Source organism: Cydia splendana, chromosome 26 (genome assembly GCF_910591565.1).
Source record: "Cydia splendana chromosome 26, ilCydSple1.2, whole genome shotgun sequence".
NCBI classification, from domain to species: Eukaryota; Metazoa; Arthropoda; class Insecta; order Lepidoptera; family Tortricidae; genus Cydia; species Cydia splendana.
In genome coordinates, this window is record NC_085985.1 from 7,084,672 (window position 1) to 7,105,394 (window position 20,723).

General features: G+C 39.4%; 1 protein-coding gene and 1 long non-coding RNA gene across 3 annotated transcripts; both read left to right on the forward strand.

Annotated features, from left to right (window-relative positions):
- The first annotated feature begins 367 nt into the window (after window positions 1-367).
- On the forward strand, window positions 368-1,968 carry LOC134803508 (uncharacterized). The gene is made up of 2 exons (XR_010145997.1): window positions 368-844; window positions 1,254-1,968. It is a non-coding gene; the product is annotated as an uncharacterized LOC134803508 (long non-coding RNA).
- Window positions 1,969-6,112: 4,144 nt separating this feature from the next.
- On the forward strand, window positions 6,113-18,905 carry LOC134803324 (uncharacterized). 2 transcript variants are annotated; one of them, XR_010145968.1, is made up of 9 exons: window positions 6,113-6,438; window positions 7,241-7,423; window positions 8,218-8,333; window positions 9,506-9,624; window positions 11,441-11,607; window positions 12,517-12,750; window positions 15,348-15,467; window positions 16,792-17,403; window positions 18,795-18,905. XR_010145968.1 is itself a non-coding variant. In XM_063776115.1 (8 exons), exons 1-8 carry the CDS (start codon window positions 6,223-6,225, stop codon window positions 16,966-16,968), a joined length of 1,332 nt encoding a protein of 443 aa, XP_063632185.1. In that variant the 5' UTR covers window positions 6,113-6,222; the 3' UTR covers window positions 16,969-17,539. The 2 variants fall into 2 exon arrangements, 1 of the variants encoding a protein (XP_063632185.1); XM_063776115.1 differs by lacking the exon at window positions 18,795-18,905 and having other exon boundaries at window positions 16,792-17,539.
- Window positions 18,906-20,723: the final 1,818 nt, after the last annotated feature.

Sequence of the window (20,723 nt, forward strand, 5' to 3'; positions counted from 1 at the left end):
GCGTTTCATATACCTACGCCCGCCCTACAACACATCAGATAGGTACACAAAGTCGTAATGCGTATGGAGTACAGCATGTGTGGCCAAGCCATTATGCCCTATATTATGTACTACTTCATTAAAACTTAGCTTACCTATGTATAATTTACTCTTTCCAAAATATTTATCTTCCTTAAAATGCAGCCTATAAAAACGGTAATTTGTCTTAGTTTTTGATACTCAAAGCTTTTTCTCACCGATTTATGCATATCGGGTCCTTGGGAAAAAAGGGAGACCCTATATTATTTCCAGAATTTGTCGCACAATATTGGTTTATTTTGGAGAAAAAAATGTTTACAATTTATTTGAAAAAATGTATGCAATTTTTTTTTTTTTTTTTTTTTTTTTTTTTTTATGGCATCGCGCTCCTGGCGCATTCAGCCAGACGAGTAAAGCAGGGAAACGGAATTAAAGGATTACATTATAACGGGTAAGACGGAATTTTGGAAAAGGATCAGGAAAAGGTAAATTATAGGCAGTTAGAGTTTAATGTTATGACGTGAAATAAATGAATACAATGATTTAAATATATATGGAGAAGAATCATTCATATACAGGAGTGTTGTAATAGATGTGGGAAACGGAACTTTAAAATCTGACAGCTGTCTTAATAGTATAGAACGATCATAAAGGTTACATGCAAAGAATATATGGTTAAGATCAGCGGGATCAGCTCCACAAGTACATGCAGAACTGGCCACGCGATTTAGTAATTTGAGGTGTTCCGGTGTACATACGTGACCCAATCTCATTCGAATTAACATACTAGTTGCAGGTTTTGGCAGAGAGATTTTAGCAAACCAAGGTTTGGCAGGAATTGATTTTTGAATGCTTCGATAATGTAACGCAGCAGCACCTGCACCAGATGTCCATAAATTCCTCCATTCCTTTCGTAGGTATAATTTAGGCAGTGCCAACAGGTCTTCAGACACATTCTTAAACGGAAACATGTCCCCACAACTAATGGCATCTCGAGCTAAATCATCCACCCTTTCATTACCTTTAATCCCTCTGTGTCCAGGGATCCAGGCAATGGAAACCGAATACCCTTTAATGTGACATTTTAACAATAGGCTACGGATTTGATAAATAATTGGGTTATTAGATTTAGATTTGAAAGGAAATTTACATATTGCCTGTAGTGAACTTAGGGAATCTGAGAAAATAATTGTTTTTTTGAGATGCATTATAATGATGAACTCTATTGCTTTCAGGATTCCAAAGCACTCACCACTGTACACAGAGGATTCTGGTGGCAACTTTATTTTTTGGTAAATATTAGATTGGGTGTGGAGAACACCAACGCCAACACAACCATTCTCTGACGTCTTAGAAGCATCTGTGTACATATGATGAGCACCCAGGCCATCTGTTCCAATGAATCCCAGGAATTGTTGATTTTGTTCAACATCATTCTTGGAGACTCCAATATCGAGGAGAACTGGAGGAATAAGTGTCAGAGAATCATATTCATATTGGAAAATGGGAAGTGTTGAAGAGCTAACAGTGGGAGCTGATATAGATTTAAGTTTTTGAAAGCTTTTTACTAAACAAGGAGGACTTTTGTGTTTCCAATAGTTGGAAGTAGTTATTTGAAGCACAAGGTTAGACAGGATAATCCAGAGTTGGTGATTAGAGAATTGGGAACAACGGAAAATAAATCTATCACTAAGATATTGGCGTCGTAAATGAAGTGGAGGCTCAACACACTCAACTTGCATGGCATTGATAGGGCTTGAATTCATGGCCCCACAAATCAATCTGAGTGCTTTGGATTGAATACGATCTAGTTTTTGGAAGCCAGCTACATATCCTGGCTCTAACAAAAATGTCCCATAATCTAAAATACTTCTTATCAAGGCATTATACATGAGTTTCATGCAAAAAGGATGTGAACCCCACCAAACTCCTGAAACGCACCTGAGGATATTAATATTTTTTTCACATTTAGAAACTATGTAATCACAATGTGGAAGACCCGTTAATTTATTATCTAAAATAACACCTAGGAATTTGGTTTTATCTTTAATGGAAATGGAGCAGTTATTAAATTGCACATTGATCGGAGGAGGAAACATTTTTCTAGTAAACAAAACTACAACACTTTTATGCACTGAAAGTTCCAGACCATTTGAATCTAACCATAACTTCAATAAGCCCAAAGAAGAAGTGACTGATCTACTGGCTTGTTCAATAGAAAGGTTTGGCGAATATAATAATAAATCATCAGCATATTGCAAGACTCTAACCGTGTCATTTAAGGATGATTCTAAATCAAATGTGTAGATATTATATAGCAAAGGACTTAATACGGATCCTTGGGGAAGACCTCTCCACACTAAACGGGAAATCCTATTGTTGTCATCTATGAGAAGGCTAATGGACCTTTCTGATAAAAGGTTTATTATGAAATTGGTTAACATTACTGGTATAGCTAATTTGTGAAGTTTTGCTTGTAACACTGAGACTAAGACATTATCATAAGCGGCGCTTATGTCAAGAAAAGCAGCTACTATAGACTCATTTCTAGAAAATGACAATCGAATATCTGAAATTAATATACCCAAGCTATCATAAGTAGACCTACCTTTTCGGAAGCCAAATTGACTATGAGAAAGTAATTGGTTTTTTTCTACAAAATATTCTAGTCTGTTTTTAACTAAATGTTCTGCTACTTTAACAAATACTGAGGAAAGGGCAATTGGACGATAAGAAGAAACATCTGACACTGGTTTGAACGGCTTTAAAATAGGAATAACTATTTGAGATCTCCAAGAATCAGGAATTTTACCAGACTGGATAACAGAATTTATTATATTTAGATAATAAGAAAGAATACCATCACTAGCATTTGCTAAAAAGGAATAAGGAACTCCATCTTCCCCAGGTGAAGTATCTTTTAAACCACTTAATACAGCTTTTAACTCCTCCATTTTAAAAGGCTCATTTAAAGTATTATAATAGCATGAGTCAAATGTAAAGGCAGCAGGGTGAAATACATATTCTTCGGGGACGGAAGGAGGTGCTAATCTATCCATAAACTGTGTAGCAAGGTTAGGAGGAAGGATCTGTCTAGAGGACTCATTGAAAGCATGTCTAAATCTTTTAATATTATTCCATACTATGGATGGTTTTACGCTAGGACTAAGAGACAAACAAAATCGCTTCCAGCCTTCGAACTTTTTCTTTCGCAACAATTTTTTTGTCTCACGAGCAACTTGCATGAATGTCTCAAAATTTTCATTTGTCATAAAATGACAATATTTTCTTTCAGCCTCCTTACGGTTTCTGATAGCTTGTGTGCAATCATCATCCCACCAAGGCGGAGAAGGTATTTTACCTGATGCACTGTTTTTAACCGGAAAAATTTCATCAGCTGCTTCAGTCATTATCTGAGCTAATGCAACTGAACAACTAACTACATTACTATCATCTATGGACGGTAAACACAACAATTTCTCCTCTACACGGGTTTTGAAAAGTTTCCAATCAACATTACTTAAATTATACTTAAGCCTAGGGCTAGGTTTCGGAGATGGCGGAATAGAAGATGGAAATGTAATAATGATAGGGTAGTGATCACTCCCATATGTTGATTCCAGAGTATGCCAAGTGAGAGAAGCCGCAAGATCAACTGAACAAATTGATAAATCAATAGCGCTAATTGACTCTGTTGGAGCTGTTCGACGGGTTGGAGAACCGTTGTTTAAAACACAAAGATTGTGTTGGTCTATGATATGAATGAGGCGATCTCCATTATAATTAGACGATGAACTACCCCAAACCTGGTGATGTGAGTTAAAATCTCCTAAAATTAAAACGGGCCTAGGAAGAGAAGAAATTATTTGTTCAAGCTCAACAAAAATAGATGATGAGGGATGAGGAATATATACAGAAATAATACAGATGTTATTTACAATGGCAGCAACAATTGAAAAATCATCGCTATGGGATGGAAGATGAAAAGGTGAAAATGATATGGAATTCCTGACAAGTAGAGCTACTCCGCCCCATCCGCCAGGAGTGCCAGGTCGCGAAGGACGGTCCTCTCTGAGACATGAATATCCCGTGACTCTAAGAAGAGCCCCAGGCTTGAGCCATGTCTCAGAGAGGGCAAAAACAAATGGTTGAAATTTGTTTAATAAATGAATTAAATCTTGTTTTTTATTTATTACACTTCTGCAGTTCCACTGTATAATTTTGGCCATTATTTTTAATAGTTGAGACAAGTTCTTCAAGCATGGGGGCAACGTGGGACGGTATTCTTACATTAGGCTGAGATAAATGATCAATTAACGCTTGTATTTCCTCAGCTACTGAAACATTATCTTTAGGAGACTCTTGCTGTAGTGCACAGCCATTTTGAGGAGATGGAATGATATATTCTTTAACTAAAGCATTGTGAGCTGCTGCATCATACCCTGTTGTTATAAGTTTTTTAACTGTACGTGGTTTCAAAAAAGTTGTCTTTTTATAACTGTGTGACTGCATGATTGTACCCGGGGCTGGATTATTGACACTGCGATGTACATTTGGCTGAGACTGTGGCTGTTGGGGTGATTGTGTCAGAAGGACATCGGCAAATGATTTTGAAGCAGCTGGATGTAATTTAACAGCCTCACCATAAGAAATACAATTGTTAGCCATAGTTACTTTAATATCCTTCTGTCTCTTGTGTTCCGGGCAAGCCCTGTTCGTGGCGAAATGGAAACCATTGCAAAGGCAGCAAACGGCATCGTCCTCCTCCACTGAACAGGTATGACCGGAATGCAATTGACCACACTTAAAGCACTTGGGTTTAGATCTGCAATTAGTTTTCGTATGACCAAATTTAGTACAGTTGAAGCACTGGATTGTGGGAAAGATATACAGTTCGACAGGCAGTGAGTTGTAGCATGAGAATACCCGTTTTGGTAAAACTTGACCATCAAAAGTTAGGACAACTGTCTCAGAGGGTTGCCACGAAACGGCACCATTAACTGTAACTCTATGATTCAAACGCCGAACTTTAAGCACTTTTCCACACCCAGTGGGCACGGAAATGTTGGACACTATTTCCTCCTCGGACCACTGTGATGGAATACCACGGACTAGGCCCATGCGCGTTACTGTAAATGATGGTATGTATGCTGTTAAATTTTCGTTGTCAAGTTGAGGATTGGTTACAAACAAATTAGCATCGATATGATTTGCAAAAGCCATGGAAATTCTTGTCCTACCAATACGTTTCACGCTGCCATTTATAATATTTTTGAAGCCGTTTTTTACTAAGAACCTACCAAAAGACACCGGGTGCAGAGACGAGTTTGGATCAGTTTGTTTTAATTGAACATGCACCGTAAACGGTGCAACATCAGCTGTTGAAAATAAATTTCTGCCAACTTTTGTTGTTTGAATATCAGAAACTACTTTATTTGTGTCAGTATTTGTTATAGAATGAGCTTGGGTCTTTTGTACAATTTCACACTCGCAAACATATTCCCCACCAGCATTTCGCTTTCTCTTTTTGTTACAATCTTTACACCTCTTATTTTTATATACTTTTCTTTTTAAATCATTTTTATTATTTACAGATGTATCAGTATCCATGCTAGACTCTATTTCAATATTTATACCAACCTGGAGGTTTTCTCCTCCAGGGTCGGGAGGATCATCCTCCCCCATTGTAAAGAATTACAAAAGACTTACCTAATATGAGTGAATGTCACAATATATACAGAAAACAAAAATATTTACATGTAATACTATCTAAAATATATACAAATTACCAATTCCTTGATCTTAAATTGAATTAAATGTACGAGAAACCAAAACACACAACCGCCACGTTTCACGTTTCCCGCGCTTTCCATATGCAATTTGACAGTGACAGATTAACATACTCTTCTACACTATTTGAGTCGACTGTTTCGGGCTTTGACTTTTTTTATGAAAAAAGGTGTCGTTTTTTCTGAGTTTACAGTTATAGAGATAGTCGTACCGTACAGTGGAATAAATTGTTATACAAAAAATAAAATAACAATCAGGTACCGTAAGTACATACAGTGAATATTTATGAAATTAAGTTGGTCATATCTTAAATAGCTCTCGGCAAAAAATTAAAAAAATACCGAACTGTCATTAATGTCATTATCTCGCTTACAGTTTACAGAGGTTATGGAATATTACTGATATTATCGAGACATGTTATGGACACCACTCAATAAATTAGTACAATTTCAGTCGTTATTTGTTCGTCACTCACAAAATCGTAGTTTTAGCGTGTCTAAGTCAAAATGTCAGTGGAAAAATTCTGTGTTTGGTGCCCATAAAGCTAACCCAATGTCATCCTATAAATTAAGATTTATTTTACGCGAATTTCCCGTAACGAGGCTGTGGAATGCCTGCTTCAGAACACAGGTAACACCCTTATCAACCCCAGTACGCAAACTGTCTTGTTCAAAAATCCTACTGAACTTTATTTGGATGCCTCTTTAATGTGTGTATTTGGACTGTTATGTGATCAAGTATTTTCGTACTATATTTATGTGGACGACTGAAGGCGTGACATCTTCATTACTATGTTAATTTGATTGCGATGCTGTTGTAGACTTATAATTTATATCAATTTAAAATTGTTGCAAACCTCAATTTTTACTTAAATCATATTATACTCTGTATTTTTAGGTATTTAAATAAAAGTAAACAAAATATACCCTCAAATGGCTCCTTGCCAGTTGAGTGTAGATGAAAACATTACATGATCAAATAATGTAGTTTAAAGTCAGGTTGTTTAGTGACTGATTCAAGCAGTTTTGTATTTGGGTGGTTAACCAGTAAATGGTTATAATATAGGTACTCGAAAATGTTAATTAGGGTAAAGCCGACTCTGTTAACCATGTTTAAAAAAAAAGTGCATATTGTTTGTTTACTTTTATTTAAATACCTAAAGATACAGATTTGTAGTATCATACTGCTTGGTTTAATTACATTGAAAAATCCTTCTTAGGTATTAAGGATTTGTTAGCAACATAACGTAATATTACTTCTTACTTATCTGAGTCTAATTAGATCTTATTATTCCATTTATCAGACACTGTTGTTTGTCAATATTACACACAAAATAGCAAGTGAGAGGTTCACGGGCCGCCTGTTGCCGACCGCTGTGCTATAGGATAAAGGTAAAACTAGGATACATAATCATTTAATTTTATAATTTCAGCTACTAAGCTCTGTAGTGAGGCGATGCCGCCGTGACCATGTGCGGGTGTGGGTGTGCCTGCGGCAAACTTTGCTCCGTCCCCACCGGACCCTGGCCTTTACTGTAGCTGCCTACAACCAAGATGATGATGATGATGAAGACGGGGCACCCTGCAGCCAGGACATCACTGATGAGGACCTCGAGGTACATAGATAATTTTTTTTATTCATTGTATTTTATTCGGTTTTTATGGCGATTATTCATGGTGGCCAAAAAATAAGTGCATTCCTGTTGCCAGGGAGGTTTTGGAATTACATATACTGAGTAACTTTCTCTATGGGATCAACCCCGAAATCGCAAAAACCTACACTACACCTTATAAAACAAAGTCTTACGCCGTGTCTGTACTTTGTATGTTGTATCTTCGCGATAAACTCAAAAACTACTGAACGGATTTTCATGCGGGTTTCACCTTACAATAGAGTGATTTTTGAGGAAGGTTTAGGTGTATAATTTGCTAAGTTGCTAGTTGCTGCTGCCCGGTCGCTAGTTCATAATAAGTCACTTTTTTTGGTATTTAGAACAGCTTTACTCTAGTTACACTAATTAGAAGGCTTCATTTAAAAATCTTACTCTAATATAGCAGACAGTTGCTGTGACCGAAAATGGTCAGAAGATTATCATCACATTTATAATTTTCTTTTTTTTTATTATAGGACAATTTTACACAGATCAACCTAGTCCCACAGTAAGCTCAATAAGGCTTGTCTTGTGGGTACTAGACGACGATATATATAATGTACACATATATATATATATATAAATGCTTATATACCTACATAGAAAACATCCATAACTCAGGAACAAATATTTCTGATAAACAAATAAGTGCCCTTGCCCCTTACCAGGATTCGAACCCGGGACGTCCTGCTTCGTAGGCAGGGTCACAACCGACTAGGCTAGGAGGGCGTCACATTTATAAATATAATCATTTGCAGGGACTGGTCCACGACTTCGAGTCGGTGGATGAGCTGTCCCGGACGACACTGTTCTGCCCCGGCTGTCAGCGGCGGCTCGTCATCGATAAGAAGCAGCCAGGCGTACTCTACTGCACGTAAGTATTTTGAGAGGCTGTTAACAACCAATTTCGTTGAAATTGATATTACATATTAAATTTAATATCAGGGAGACCGAGCTTTGCCCGAAAAACGTATAGAAACTCAAAAATTCGCGTTTACCCAGAGATAAGACCTAGCTAGATCGATTTTTCTGCCCCGAAAACCCCTATTTAGCAAATTTCATCGAAATCGTTAGAGATGTTTCCGAGATCCCCGACATACAAGAAATGCTCGTTTAAAGGTATAACTAGATTAACTGAACATCAAATGGTGGCCACATTTTTCCGTTTAGGATCACTTTAGGTAAGTAGGTATCAACCTAAAGCAAAAAATAAGAAAAATAAAACTATGTCAGAAAGACCAAAAGTTAGGGAATCAGTAGGACAACAATAATAATATAAAATTAATTGGTAATATACATAAAGTAAAAGGGCGCTGGACGGTCAATGCAGTCTTAAAGTCTCACCCCCTTATACATAAAAATTTACGGGCCTGATAGTTAAATTATGTTTTATACCTTTCTTACAAAATACATATGTCAAGACGTAAACACAAACGATTATTAGCTAATTCAGACCAGTAACGCGTTTATGAATAACACCATTACAGTAAATAATAATAATAAAGCCATTTATTCCATATTTTTCATAAAGTTATACATTTTTACAGTTTTTGTTAGTAAGTTGAAGTAAAAAAAGAATAGAAAATAGGTAATTAGTGTGTTAGTTCTTAATGTTTAATAAAATATGGACCCCGTGGAGGCCTTTGCCATTACAGTACAGTTACATAACATTTTTGCAGATGATAATGGGATTGGCCGGTCGAAGCATTTAGATGGCGCCATCATAGCTTGCCCTGTCAGTCCCTAGAATTGTGTCCAATTTTGTTTTATTTTTAATGCCCTGAATGGCCAGCCCTTTAAGGCAAATCTCATAGAAAAAGGGGCAAGCTATGATGGTGCCATCTATGCAAACCTTTGACAGTTGCCAACCCCATTCGGAAACCTCTGTAACCTGTCAACGGACGATTGTCCCGTCCAAATTAACGAGATCTTACTGTACAAACAGCGACACTCCTAACTGTACTTCGGTGGACCTTATTACAATAGGCATAAGCTCCACAGTTAGCAGTGTGGGTGATGGTATAATAAATATTATAAATATTTCAGCTGTTCCAACACACTGCCTCCGCCCCTATCCGAGGACGGCTGGGTGCCTTACATGGAGGCTGATGACGTCATCATCTGGCGGAAAGAGTACAAGCCAGGGGGACTCTTCGCATACAAAGGTACTGTCGTCCGTACATTCTTTAACTTTCAGTCCAGCTGTCAATCTGTCCGTCCGTCCGTCCGTCCGTATGGCACAGCTATTTTAATTAAAAAAAAATTACAATTGTCGAAAATTACAATTTTGAACATACATGTGTATTTTGTGAGCCGCTACTTAGTTTAGAAATTAAAACTAAAAAAGTATTTGTAGGTGAGCAATACAAATACATGTATCTAAACGCAAAAAAAAAACTGTCTAACGGCCCGATTCGAACTTTAAGATACGTCAATTAATAGATCTAGAACTTAATAGTCAAACAAAAACGTCACTTTTGACACACATATCTAATCCATATCGTTTCTAGATCTGTTCATTGACGTATCTTAAAGTTCCAATCGGGCAGTAAATCAAGGTGTAGTGCATTATTGTTTTCCATCGTATTTTCACGGAAACGTACGAACGTGTCGTGTCGTTCAGTCAGTCTCGGTACAAAAAGTAGTGCCATTGACTGAACTAGCATGACAAATACGAAGTTTTCCGAGAAAATACGATGGAAAACAATTATGCTCTACGTCTGTACTATTAATCGTGCTCCTATGTTATTGTTATCTTACCTATAAGTGCCTTACACTGATTGACACTGAGCGGCTGTGATTAGGTAACACACTAGATAAGATTATCAACATACAGTGTTAGCGTGTCAAGGGCGCGCGCATTTAAAAATCGCATGTCTAGAGTCCGTCTAAGCTAATTCTGCACGGACTTTTACGTAAACAAGGAATTGCCATTACAAACGTCATGTCATAACTAGTAACTAGTAATTGTAGCCCTGCCTATGAGAAGGTGGTTACCAGTTCCCGGGGTCGAACCCCGTGTTAGGGCATTTGTTTGTGCGTTTGTCACAGATATATGTTCCTGAGTTAGGGATGTTTTATAAATTTTTACCCCCTTTTTCATAAATTTTTATGGGCCTGATTTAGTTAAATTATGTTATATCCCTTTCTTACAAATACACAAGTCAAAAAGACAGATAAGGACAAACGATTATTAGCTAATTGAGGTTTGTACCCCGTTTATCAATAAGGGGGTTATTATATACACGATGATTTTTAATCGGTGATCAGGAACCAATTTTTTTTATTCAGTTATCGATGGCGATCACATTTTACTATGAAACCAACTGCGAAATCACGAAAAAAAAAATTAACTCTCATAGAAAATATCAACATCGGACCAGCCCTACTGTATGAAACAGGCTAATTTTTTTTTTGTGAATTCGAGGTTGGTTCTATAGTTAAATGTGATCGCCATCGATGACTGAATTAGAAAAATTGGTTCCTGATCACCGATTACATTTCTTGGTGTATACCCACAATACAAGTGTTATTCAGCTTACTGTTCCACTAGGTTGAATTGTGTAAGATTGTACCATCTTCTTCTTCCTCGCGTTATCCCGGCATTTTGCCACGGCTCATGGGAGCCTGGGGTCCGCTTAACAACTAATCCCAGGAAGAGACGTAAGCACTAGTTTTTAACGAAGCGACTGCCATCTGACCTTCCAACCCAGGGAAAACTAGGCCTTATTGGGAATAGTCCGGTTTCCTCACGATGTTTTCCATCACCGTAAAGCAACTGGTAATATCAAATGATATTTTGTATATAAGTTCCTAAAACCTCATTGGTACGAGCCGGGGTTTGAACCCGCGACCTCCGAATTGAAAGTCGCACGCTCTTACCGCCAGGCCACCAGCGCTGTGTAAATTGTCCCTTAATATTTATTTATTTAAAAGAAGTTCATGTCACCTTTTTTGTAAATATCGTTTTTATCCTTACAGTATATGGGCGCTACAAAGACCTAACAGCGAGGGATTTCGCGATGATCCAAGTGGACGGCGCGTACCGGCGCTCGTGGGACGACGCGGTCGCCGCCCTGTCCATCGTGGAGCCCGAGGCCAACGGGGTGCGGTCCCAGACCGTGATACATTGGGAAGTTCTCTGGCCAGTGAGTAAACCTTGTTGTCCTAAGGCACCCCAAATGTGCCACGCTTTTCTCTCTTTAGCGACCTTTCTGGCCTCGCTCCAGTTCAGCCCTTAGAGCATTTAGTAACTGGAGACGCCTTGGCTGTCATTTTTGTACGAAACAGTCTGCCGATTTTTGCGGGGGAGGGGACGTCAAATGTATTGCTAGTTCTACGTGATTTGTACGTAACGTACAAATAGCCATGTTAGTCCATACAAAAGTTTGCGCAATTGTGCAAGGTTTTCGGCAGAGGGGTAAACTCTTAAACGCGACTTCTGTTATTAAATGCTCTAAGGTTCAGGTCGGCCGCTCGTAGTTCACTTAGTAAGTAATAATGTTTCCAAAGTCGTCCGTTTAACTATACTCAACCTGCAAATTAAAAAAATGCTACTCATGTCAAATTGTTTAAGAAACATTAAATACGTATATGGTATACACTTCGAGCAACACCGGCTTACGACACGTCGGAAGGGAGGAGCCCAAGCGATATCTTACCGTACAAATCGTTCTGCCATTTTATGCGGGGGGAAACGTGCACACAGTCGCACTTCTCACTCACTACATACAAAATCCAGTCTGTAATGACGACACAAATACATAGAAAATGACACACGTTAAAGACAGATCTTGCACACCTTAATCTCTTTATTGTGTACGGATGAGTCACAACACGCACAGCGCTAGTTGTGTGCATGCACAGTTGATCTTGTACCTCGGCAGAGGGGAAATAGTGCGGATGCCGACTACCTTCCGTGTTGCTCGAAGGGTATATATGTTTTTGAAATAAATCGTATCTTTAATCAGAAAAAAAGGCTGACACTTAAAAGTATTTTATATAGAACCTAAAACATCTTATTTTACCTTTATTAACATAACATTTATCTACCCCAGAGGCTATTCGCGAACCGCGACTACGTCTACCTCCGCCGGCACAAAGAGTTCAACGTGAAAAGCAAATGCCTCGCCCACAAGGACGCCATCTTCGCGACGCCCGAGCTGGAGCCCTGCGCGCCGCCGCCGCCGGAGCGCCCGAGCGTGCACTCGCGGGCGAAACTTAAGGCGCAGCAGATGGAGCGGACTGAGAGGAAGTTAGGAAGCGAAAGCAGAGAAGAGAAGGTCAATAAGGTTAGTGCTTTGTTAACTAGAGAGCCCCGGCACAATAGTTATTTTCTCAAAAATGGACGGCAAAGTCGACTTTGCCGTTTAAAAAATAGGTCGCGAAGCGCGTAGTTTATGGTCAGTCAAAAATTAAAAAGTTAAAAACATTGCAGTCTCGATTTCGGGACTGCAATGTTGCATACAAATTCCATTATTTGTCGCGTTCCAAACTTTTTAAAAATTGAAATGGTCATATCAAATGAAGGCACAGGCCCATTAAACAGCCAAACAGATGATTAGTACCGCGACTATTTAGCTGTCTCAAATAGGTTGGCGTATTTTCGGCAGAAAAATACACTTCTATTTTTTTATTAAAAAAATAAAAAGGCGGCAAAGCTAATTTTTTCAATTGTTTCTACTTTTTTCTGTAAAAATATATACGTAAGAACGTTGCTTTTGAAAAATATTTCTATGATATTTATATTTCTTGCACCATTTTTGAGAAAAGCACTATATATGACTCGGCTGGAAGGCTACTTGCTGGCTTCGGATTCAATTAAACGGACTCCCAAGGTCGTCCGTTTAAAACGAATCCTCAGCCTGCAAGTAGCTACTTCCGAGCCTCGACAATAATGTACTATTGTTTTACAAGGGGCAAAGTTGTTGTTTAACCACGCGTGCTAATATTGATACCCGAGCAAGCGAAAGATTCCAAAATTGAACGAAAAATGGAATCTTGAGCGTTGCGGCGGTTTCAAAGCACGAGGGTTAAACATAATTAGCCCCCGAGTGAAACACAAAGTTTTTCACCATACCAATCCGAAGCAAATATTAAATAAATAAATAAATAAATAAATATTAGGGGACATCTTACACAGATCAAACCTAGCCCCAAACTAAGCAAAGCTTGTACTATGGGTACTAGGCGACGATATACATACTTGTATAGATAAATACATACTTATATACATAGAAAACAACCATGACTCAGGAACAAATATTAGTGTTCATCACACAAATAAATGCCCTTACTGGGATTCGAACCCAGGACCATCGGTTTAGCAGACAGGGTCACTATCCACTAGGCCAGACCGGTCGTCAATGTAGCAAATGTAAAATATCAAACAAAATCAAACCAAATCAAATCCAAATGAATGTTATTAAATATTTATCATCTAAAATCATCATTTAAAAGTTAGTTCAACCAGCAAACATAATAAAACAACAACAAATTTGCATTTGTTTACTTTGCCTCTCATGTGAATAAAATGCAACTTTGCTATCAGTTTTTGAAGTGCAAAGTAAGCCCTTCCGAGCTGGTGTGGTGAAAATTATAAAATAGTTCTCGAGAACATATTCTTATTTCTCAAAGAAAATGCAACCTACCGTTTTGATATACTTGGTCAAGCAAATCTTGTCAGTAGCAAAAAGCGGCAAATTTGAAAAATCGCGCGTTAGCAACACTTTACGAATAATTCCAAAATCGCGTGTCATCTGTGTTTTTTCTGTGCAATGTGGATCGTGAATGACAGCCATCTTGTTTGTTTACATTCTGAATCGTTGCTATTTGAAGAGAAATTTCTGCTGTCACCATTAAATACAAGTCAAGGTGCCTACAATGTACAATCATGCTCGTTGATTGTAAATATTTGTAAAGTTTGAGGTTATGATAATCACATGTTTTGGTTCGATGTACATTACATAAAATATATATACATTGCCCTACTTCACTTTCTTGTACATAGTTACTGACATATTTTGCTTGACAGACTATAATATAAATAATAATAATTCAGCCTATATACGTCCTCCCACCGTCCGCACAGGCCTCCTCTCATGCGCGAGAGGGCTTGAGCTATAGTCCCCACGCTAGCCCAATGCGGATTGGAGACTTCACATACACCTTTGAATTTCTTCGCAGATGTATGCAGGTTTCCTCACGATGTTTTCCTTCACCGAAAAGCTAGTGGTATATACTAAATTATATTTCGTACATAAGTTCCGAAAAACTCATTGGTACGAGCCAGGATTTGAACCCGCGACCTCCGGATTGAAAGTCGGGCGTCATATCCATTCTACCTACACAAAATTCAATCGAGTGACCTTCAACGCGCCGCACCGCGCGCACCGGCACCACGGCTAGGGTTGACGACGCTTCTTTTAAATACTTAGGTGTCAAATATTTTAGATTTTTTGATTATTGTATAAATTCCGTACACGGCGGGAAGAAGTTAATAAACGGCGAGAAAAAAATTAGAGAAATTTGAACTTTAAGTATGTCATTTTATTTTAAGTTAAAATTTCTTCAATAAAATATCTCGAGTTATCAACTTCTTACCGCCGCGTACGGAATTAGAAGCGAAAAACAGATTTCATATAAGTTTTTAAATGCTAGGAGCATCTTATAACAATTACAAAATAAAAAACAAATCAAACGTAGGGGCTTAGCTATGGTTGATATACAACAAATTGTGACAAAATATTTTCAATCATGTTAATATCCAGAGAGGAAATTGAGGACTACGTTTGTATGAAAAGGCGATTTCGCGCGAGTCCTCCACTTTCATCTTAAAAAAATGTCTGTGTTAAAAATATCATAGTGTATTGAAGACATGTTTTTTCAGGTGTACGTGATATTGAGCCGCTCCTGCTCTCACCCCGACGCCCCGGAGACTAAACACGCCATCAGGGTCCAAGAATACTGGAGCCACATGGTGGTACGGACCATCGACGGACCCGACACTGTGAGTAAATAAATAAATAATTAAATAAATATTATAGGACATTATTACACAAATTGACAAAGTCCCACAGTGAGCTCAATAAGGCTTGTGTTGTGGGTACTTAGACAACGATATATATTAAATATACATGTTTATAAATACTTAAATACATAGAAACACCCATGACTCAGGAACAAATTTCTGTGTTAATCAGACAAATAAATGCCCTTTACCGGGATTCGAACCCAGGACCATCGGCTTCACAGGCAGGCTACCCACAAAGACATATGTAACTCCGTATAAGATGAATAAAGTCTAAGGAAAAAACGTGCCTCGGAAGTCAAGAAAAAGTCATTCTCGGACAGATGGCGCATACACCTTTGGCCTATCCTCGGCTAGATGGCGGTGACGACACCGTTTCATATTTAACAATTTTAACACATAGGTATCAGTGAATGAACATGGGTCAAAATGATATAAAAATAATAAAATCATTTATCCAAATATATAAATTTTTTGATAGTTTTATACGTTTTCATTTTGAGTTTTGGTCGTGTGTCGATAGATGGCAGTAAATTTACTGTGACTACAAAATTTACTATGACAGGACCCCTCTATACTATCTATTCTCATTGCTACCCACTAGTACTTACTACCTATATAAAACTACTCTCTAGTCTAGTAGTAGTAGTAGTCTGTAGTACTTCTGCATAAAAGGTTCCCTACGTTACTCAAGGTTGGGCTAGGGTTTCTTTTTGGCCCAGTGGTTGACTGGTAGAGAATGCCTTAAGGCATTATGTCACAGAATAAATAATAGTACTACCGTACAGAGGTACAGAAAGGAAACTTCCTACAAAACCGAAGTTTGACAGCGGTTCAGGGTCGAATAATGCTGTCCCTTCTAATATATGGCACTATCCCTTTCGGCTATTTAGGGTTGTCAAAATTCAAGCCATTATCTTATCTGTGGTCGTGCACGCATATGGTAGTCAAGTTGTGTCAACCCTAATAATAAGGTATTATACTGTATTTAAAATAAATTATTTTACACCAAGCATGAAATAAAGCACCAGATGATTATTAGAAAAACACAGATAGGAGTTATTTTTAAACACAAGTTCTATTTAATAAATCGGATAGAAATATAAAAAGTAGGCGAGTTGACCGTGACGTCACGATGTAATGTTTCATATAAATTCCATATTAGCAAATCGTTTTGATAGTTCTAAAAAAGTAACTGATTTGAGGAAAATACCCTATTGCTCAGCAATGCTGAGCCGAACGGAGCCGAGTTTGTCCGAAGTCAGGAGTAAACAATAATACAATTTTTGATATGTATATACAGGCGGGTATGGAGTTCGTGCTTACGTACTACGACGAGCCGTCAGTGGGCGGTTTACCGTCCGGGGTCTCCGCCTGGGCCACGGGCCGCGCGGCTCCGTCCTACCTCGCGCGGATGCACCGCGCCGCGCTGCACTACCGCAAGTGGCGCGCTATGCACACGGTATGTAGCAGCAGCTGACATAGACGAGACGTCAGTGGGCGGGCTGCCGTTCGGGGTCTCCGCCTGGGCCACGGGCCGCGCGGCTCCGTCCTACCTCGCGCGGATGCACCGCGCCGCGCTGCACTACCGCAAGTGGCGCGCTATGCACACGGTATGTAGCAGCAGCTGACATAGACGAGACGTCAGTGGGCGGGCTGCCGTTCGGGGTCTCCGCCTGGGCCACGGGCCGCGCGGCTCCGTCCTACCTCGCGCGGATGCACCGCGCCGCGCTGCACTACCGCAAGTGGCGCGCTATGCACACGGTATGTAGCAGCAGCTGACATAGACGAGACGTCAGTGGGCGGGCTGCCGTTCGGGGTCTCCGCCTGGGCCACGGGCCGCGCGGCTCCGTCCTACCTCGCGCGGATGCACCGCGCCGCGCTGCACTACCGCAAGTGGCGCGCTATGCACACGGTATGTAGCAGCAGCTGACATAGACGAGACGTCAGTGGGCGGGCTGCCGTTCGGGGTCTCCGCCTGGGCCACGGGCCGCGCGGCTGTGTCCTACCTCGCGCGGATGCACCGCGCCGCACTGCACTACCGCAAGTGGTGCGACATGCACACGGTATGTAGCAGCTGACATAGACGAGACGTCAGTAGATGGTCTACCGACAGGCGTGCCGGCCTGGTCTACCGGCCGCGCAGCAAAAAAAATGTTAAACATAAATACAATAAATAAGTGATCTACTAGAGCTCAGAACCGGTTTTTTTGAAAACCTCAAATTAGCGATAATTTTTAATTGTTTTATGCTCTTTACGTACGACTGAATCATGTATATAGGTAACAACTTTATTATTAGATTGTCCCATTAAAAATGATATAATAAACCAAAGAGCGAAAAAGAATGTTACTTTTTTTATGAAGAAAAAACCGGTTCCGAGCCTTGTGATCTACAGATTGTTTACTTAACTTTTACAAACACAACACAAACAATCAATCACTCATTTTATCCCCGACTTTATATCAGTTTCGCTCGGCGAATTTTTCTCTGATGGAGAACCATATACAGCATTGTTGTACAATCCACAATATTTTAAGTACTGAATTAAACTTTCACGATATTTACACATTATTAAATTGTACAACGGGACTTAATCGCGTATTTAAGTTATAAGATTTACCTCCGACGTTTCGAGGACGGCGTTGTCCCCGTGGATCTTAAAAACTTAAATACGCGATTAAAAAGTCCCGTTGTACAATTTAATAATATTTTAAGTATCTATAATTTGACATACTATAGTTCGTTTTTTTTAGCATTAGAAAGAGACTACGCGATCTTTTAACTGAAAAACTCTTTTTAAAAATCAGTATCTATTACTTATGAAAGAAAAAAAATGTCAATAATCGTATATGATTCATAATTGTTACATATTTGCCGTGAATTATTTTTCAAAAGTGTTTTTCAATAAAAAGAAACATCAAGATTGTTTACCTTTTTACTAATGCTAAAAAAACGAAAAAGTGGTAAGCCGTGATGGTGGCCGAGTGGATTTGACGCCCGACTTTCAATCCGGAGGTCGCGGGTTCAAATCCTGGCTCGTACCAATGAGTTTTTCGGAACTTATGTACGAAATATCATTTGATATTTACCACTAGCTTTTCGGTGAAGGAAAACATCGTGAGGAAACCTGCATACATCTGCGAAGAAATTGAAAGGTGTATGTGAAGTCCCCAATCCGCATTGGGCTAGCGTGGGGACTATAGCCCACGCCCTCTCGCGCATGAGTGGAGGCCTGTGCCCAGCAGTGGGATGTATAGGCTGAATTATTATTATTTATTATTAAAAAAACGAATTATATCCCAGGATCCGCCCGACTTCGAGCCGTTCGACGCGGAGCAACCCACGCCTCGCCCCGTGGGCCACAAGCCGCGCGCGCCGCACATACCACGCATTGTCAACGAGCTAGAACTGGAGGCTAGTATTATATACGCATCAAAGAGGATTTGAAGTAGAGAGTTACTGTCATGGTAAATTATGTAGCTACAGTTCATGTACTGCCATCTTTCGACATAAGATTAACACTGTTTGAACGCCATTTGACTTTGATCCTTATTCTTTAATTGATATGTGTTATCTTTTTAAATATTAAGCATAGGCTGAAGGTTGTGGCGCCATCGCTCGAAAACACTGAACCATACCTTTGGCGGCTTTGGCCTATAGTCGAGTAGATGGCGTTAATATTAATATTTAATAAGTTAACACATATCAGTGAAAGAATAAGGATCAAAGTCAAATGGCATTCTAACAGTTTTATGTTCTGTCGAAAGGTCTCTCTAGACTTTATTCTCTTTGATACGTATACTGTAATATCACAGGACAGGAAAAAAAGCGCTAGTGGCCTAGCCTAGCGTGCGTCTTTCAATCCGGAGGTCGCGGGTTCAAACCCCGACTCGTACCAATGAATTATTCGGAACTTATGTACGAAATATAATTTCATATTTACAGTCGCTTTTCGGTGAAGAAAAACATCGTGAGGAAACCGGACTTATCCCAATAGGCCTAGTTTCCTCTGGGTTGGAAGGTCAGATGGCAGTCGCTTTCGTAAAAACTAGTATCACGCCAATTCTCGGGATTAGTTGTCAGGCCATAAAGAAATATAGTAAGACAAGAGTGCTCACTCCATACATCAGTTTTGGTATCAAAACTGATGTATGGAGTGAGCACTCTTGTCTTACTATATTTCTCTATGGTCAGGCGGACCCCAGGCTCCCATGAGCCGTGGCAAAATGCCGGAACAACGCGAGGAAGAAAAAAAAGTAATATCACAGGACCACAGAGAAATAGGTAAGGATAGAATGCTAACTCCATACATCAGTTTTCTTACCAAAACGCGGGTTATTTCGTCGTCGACATCTAGCGTCAAGTAGTGGATTTATCAGTACCGCTACTTGACACCAGATCGCTGGCCCAATATAACAGTGTTCTATGTTACCCTTGAACATTTCAAGATAGTTGAAATTCAACTTAATGTCACTATGACAATGTTCAAATTTCAGTTCGATAAAAGTGAAACATAGAACCCTGTAATATTGGGGCAGCGAGATGTCACCAGTGTCGCGACTGACGAAAAATGTATTGCTAAAACATTTTACAACTAATATTACAAGCAGGAGTTGTAAATAGAGTTCCGGTTAATCCCGGTTAATCCGGTTATAATATTACCTAAAAATTGTTTAGCATTAGACATTTCGTCCGTCGCGACGTCCGAGTATCGTGAAGTTGCAGTACTGATAAATCCACTGCTTGACGCTAGATGTCGACTACGAAAATAACCCGCGTTTTGGTAACAAAACTGATGTATGGAGTTAGCACTCTATACTTACTTATTTCTCTATGCACAGGACTGACACTCGACAAGAGTTGCGAATAGGTAATAGCCACTCGTTGCGAATTTCCTATTTTTCATGGCTCCTCTACACGATGGGCCAACGCCTGCCACTCCAAGGGACGCAGCAATGCGGTAGAATGACATAGCAATATCACTTGCTCCCTCTAACGCATAAATGCGTCCCTTGGAGTGGCCGGCGTTGGCCCATCGTGTAGAGGAGCCATCACACTCGTAGTATGGCAATTAGCCACTTTCAGTGTTTCGCAGCAACGCTATAGTTTGCTGCGACATTAACGCATATTGCTTGTGTCAGCGTAACCTAACGCGTATATATAGGCAGGCATTTAGAAAATATACCATCTTATACTCACACACATAAGGTGTTTCAATACGCACCCCTATCA